This window comes from Notothenia coriiceps, unplaced genomic scaffold (assembly GCF_000735185.1).
Source record: "Notothenia coriiceps isolate Sejong01 unplaced genomic scaffold, NC01 NC01_scaffold00000287, whole genome shotgun sequence".
NCBI lineage: Eukaryota > Metazoa > Chordata > Actinopteri > Perciformes > Nototheniidae > Notothenia > Notothenia coriiceps.
This window is the reverse complement of record NW_011332988.1, coordinates 288,874-293,165: the sequence shown is the minus strand read 5'-3', so window position 1 is coordinate 293,165 and position 4,292 is coordinate 288,874. Positions and strand designations below refer to the sequence as shown.

Here is a 4,292-nt window from a genome sequence, read left to right as displayed (position 1 = left end):
ACAGCTTCCGGTGTTCCAAGACCCGAACGGACAAAAAGACGTGCTGCAGGCACGAAACATACTACCAATAGAAATACATTGCTTTTAAAATCGTTCTGTGTGACACGAAAAAAAAGGGGAAAATCGTGTTGGTGAACACGAATCAATAGATTAAATGTCGTGACTATAACACGGAATGCCGTGAGACTGGGTTGCATATTATCACCACGTTATGATTTCTGAAGTAAAAAGCTAACGTTGTGCTATGGAACTACAGCACGGTCACCTGACTTCACGTCACCACCGCTAATCTAAAGGCGGCTAATATTGGGCTCTATGGAACTACAGCACGGTCACCTGACTTCACGTCACCACCGCTAAGCTAAAGGAGGCTAATGTTGGGCTATAAAGAACTACAGCACGGTCACATGACTTCACGTCACCACCGCTAAGCTAAAGGTGGCTAATGTTGGGCTATAAAGGAACTACAGCACGGTCACATGACTTCACGTCACCACCGCTAAGCTAAAGGAGGCTAATGTTGGGCTATAAAGAACTACAGCACGGTCACATGACTTCACGTCACCACCGCTAAGCTAAATGTGGCTAATGTTGGGCTATAAAAGAACTACAGCACGGTCACATGACTTCACGTCACCACCGCTAAGCTAAAGGTGGCTAATGTTGGGCTATAAAAGAACTACAGCACGGTCACATGACTTCACGTCACCACCGCTAAGCTAAAGGTGGCTAATGTTGGGACATTTGCTGACATATTAGAGCAAGAGCTGCTTTTATTGGAAAAGCAACACTGCACAGAAAATGCATTTTGTTTTCCACAGTTACATCGGTTGTTCTACTTTCTGCAGTAAAAACAACACATTGATCCTCTTTGGGAACTGGGTATGGCTAATGATCTCTCTCTATTGTTGGCTCAAATCAATTTGTTGTTTTTGTTTAGATGCCTCAATGACCCAGTTTCTCAGCAGGACTTTGTAAGGTTAATTTCATTGTGGCATTAACCAGAGGTGGAAGGTGCATGTATTTAAGTACTGTCCTTAACTACAAATGAGTATGAGTATGAGTATTTTGTTTCTGCACCACATTATACTTCTACTCATAATTCAAAGGGAAATATTGTACCTTTTACTTCTCTACATGTTTGTACTTTATAGATTCAGATTTGTACACACACAACTTGGGCCAAACTTTTTAACTTTTACTTGTTATTGAATATTTTTGAACATTGTAGTAAAGGATATTGGATTTTGAAACGATAAATAAGGACAGTAGATCACCAAACCTTATCATTTGTGTTTTGTTATTTATTATCGCGACATATTTCTAGTGAAATAGAAGGAGTTATTCATGTTAAATTAGTAACAGGGCTTTGTGAGAATTCAATAAAAGTTTCCACTACATCTGTTTGATGTAAGCTTATCAGTTTGTTGTGTTTTCCACAGACTTGTCGTGATTCATTTAAAGTGTGACAGCGCTGCATGAACCTCAGGTCACATGATGTATCCGGACAGCTGTTTTGTACTGAAGCCTCTCTCCTGCTGAGAGGGAACACTTTCCACAAAGAGAAAGTATTTGGCCCAAACTTCTCCAGTTTCTCTTTCTGCTCACAGCTGGCCCGAAACAACCTAAGTATACCTTAGAGTTTACAAAAATTCCTACTTTGGGTTTTTTGGATCACTTTGGGACATATTTTTATTTTGTTACATTCCAGTTTCATATCAAGGCTATTTTCAAGACAGACATTTCCACCTCAGTATTTGTTGCATCTTCCTGCCTCAGTTTCATAAAGCTCCGGTAGAAAATCTTTAAAACACACATTTCAAACTTTATAATTTAATATGATTCCAAAATGTGTCATTATGAACAATGACTACTTTAGAATGTTCATGCTGATATTTGTGTACTTTACCCAAGTAAGATTTTAAATGCAGGACATTTAGTTGTAAAAGTATATTTTAACAATTCGATATTAGTACTTTTGCTAAACGGCCCTATTATGCTAACTTTCAGCTTCACAGTTGTATTTTGTTTACGTGCTGTCTCCGTGCTTTAATGTTCAAAAAGCTCTGTATCTTTCTCATACTGCCTGTGGTGCAGCACCTCTTTTCACCCTCTGTCTGAAACCAGAGCCCAGTCTGCTCTGATTGGTTAGCTGGCCGGCTCTGTTGTGATTGGTCAACCGCTTAGAGATGTCCCGCCCCCTTAGTTTATCACGTACAATGTGTTGGAGCACTTGCCAATAGGAGTGCGAGTGTTACATAGTGATGTCATTATGTTCAGGAAGTAAACAAAGGAGTCCAATGGAGGCGTTTCAGGCAGGGGGGTGGAGGGAACACAGAGCTTTTAGCCTTTGCAGACCATTTACATGCACTAAAACATATAGAACACACAACAGGAGAGGGAAAACCCCAATAAGCAGAATAGGGCCTCTTTAAGAAACATAGTCCTTTCAATTCAAAGAGGCTTTATTGGCATGAAAGTTAAAATAAACAATGTTGCCAAAGCATCAAAATACAACATAATTACACAATAATATGATATACAAACAGCATTAACACACATTTCAAATGTTCACATATTAATGATACATATACAGTCATACTATTACACTTCAACACACACGTGTACTTCTTCCCCCTCTTCTTTTTGGTTGCTTATGTTGTATGCGCTTTCCGTATTCTTGGTTCTTGTGTGTTCCCTTTTTAACTAAAGTGTTTTGGGTTCATGCTATACCTCTATTGTCCCCTTTATATAGCACAGATTGATTGATGAAGCCCTTCCAGTAACTCCCCCCCTCTCTTTGTCTGTCTCTCAGGTGGTGGGCTTCTTTAAGGGCATGTCGTTCCCTCTGGCCAGCATCACCGTCTACAACTCGGCGGTGTTTGGCTTCTTCAGTAACATACAGAGACTTATTAGCAAGTATCGCTATGGAGACGGACGGCAACCCTGCGGCATGATGGACCTGACGCTGGCCAGCATGCTGACCGGGCTGGTGTCCGTGGGGCTAGGAGCTCCAGTGGACCTGGTGAAGATCCGCCTGCAGATGCAAACACAGATGGTTCTGGCAGGTAAATCAGGGTTTGGTTGTTTGGCTGGGATCTCGTTTTCCCCCATTTTGAGAAGCAAAAGGAAGAAATTATTCCTTTCTCAAAAGCAAATAATACAAAGTGAAACACAAGGGGATCTCTGACTGTTTTTGTTGAACTTGGAGGAAGGAAAAAGGGCAATTTCAATGCAAAACAGCACTTCAAACATGATTGGTTCAATACTTTTTGAATTAAATACTAGTTATACCATTTTATATCTGGACCATCATTTACATAGAGCAGGGAAATATTTGGATTTTATATCGATATTGCGATATATGAGACTAGATCAGTGTTTTGTCAGTAGAAAAAGTTGGTATACACTTCATACATAAATATCAACCAGGTGTTTATGGTACTTAAAAAACCCTATTCCCTAAAAAAGTGAACCCAATCCCACTCAATTGAGACCCCTCTACTCTAAAGCTCATTGGATAATTCCACTTATGCTTTAAATGTATGTTGAACAGTACAACCTGAACATTACTGGCAGTTAAATCGGGAGTAATAAAGTGGCAATTGAAATATTAACCTTCTTTTACATATACTGTAAATCCTCTAGATTAGATTATTGTAATGCCAGTTCTTCTTGTTCATTCTTCAGCTTGGTCAGAATGCTTCGACTATAATCCTGTAAAAAGAGTACCAGTACAATCTTCAGAGTATTTGCCTACCGTGCTCCTTATCTCTGGAATAACCGCCATGACTTGTAAAAGAAGTTGAGACATTTAAATCCAAGCAGCAAACCTCGCTTTTTGACCCTAACTACAGCCTAACCTACACCAGGCATCATCACCCTTTTTAATATCCCATTGTTCCTTTGAGAAATGTTCAACTTAGAAGTGCTGAGGGTTGTTTACTTATTGGACAAAATGTATAAAGGCGATTACCGTAATTTTCGGACTATAAGGCGCACCTGAATATAAGCCGCAGCAGCTAAATTGAATGATGTGTACATATATAAGCCGCACTGGACTATAAACCGCAGGTGTTTTAATGTTTAATTACCATATGGGTTCGTGCACAGAGGGGATTGTCGGGAAAGAGATGGCTGTTTGAGGAAGCTCCCATTTATTAACATTTCAACAAACAAGTTGCATATTTGCATAACGTATTCAAGTGTTAGCATTTAGTGCAATAGTAGCTACAGAACATGTGCTGTGTAAACTGTACTGTATCACATAGCGTTTCAGACACACAAACTTT

The 4,292-nt window shown here is 39.7% G+C and overlaps 1 protein-coding gene across 1 annotated transcript; it reads left to right on the top strand.

Moving 5' to 3' along the window:
- Positions 1–2,815: 2,815 nt before the first annotated feature.
- On the top strand, positions 2,816–3,494 carry LOC104963699 (solute carrier family 25 member 48-like; the record flags this gene model as incomplete). The annotated part of the gene is made up of 2 exons (XM_010792362.1): positions 2,816–3,068; positions 3,472–3,494. Coding segments are annotated over 2 exons (276 nt in total), but the record flags the coding sequence as incomplete, so codon positions are not given.
- Positions 3,495–4,292: the final 798 nt, after the last annotated feature.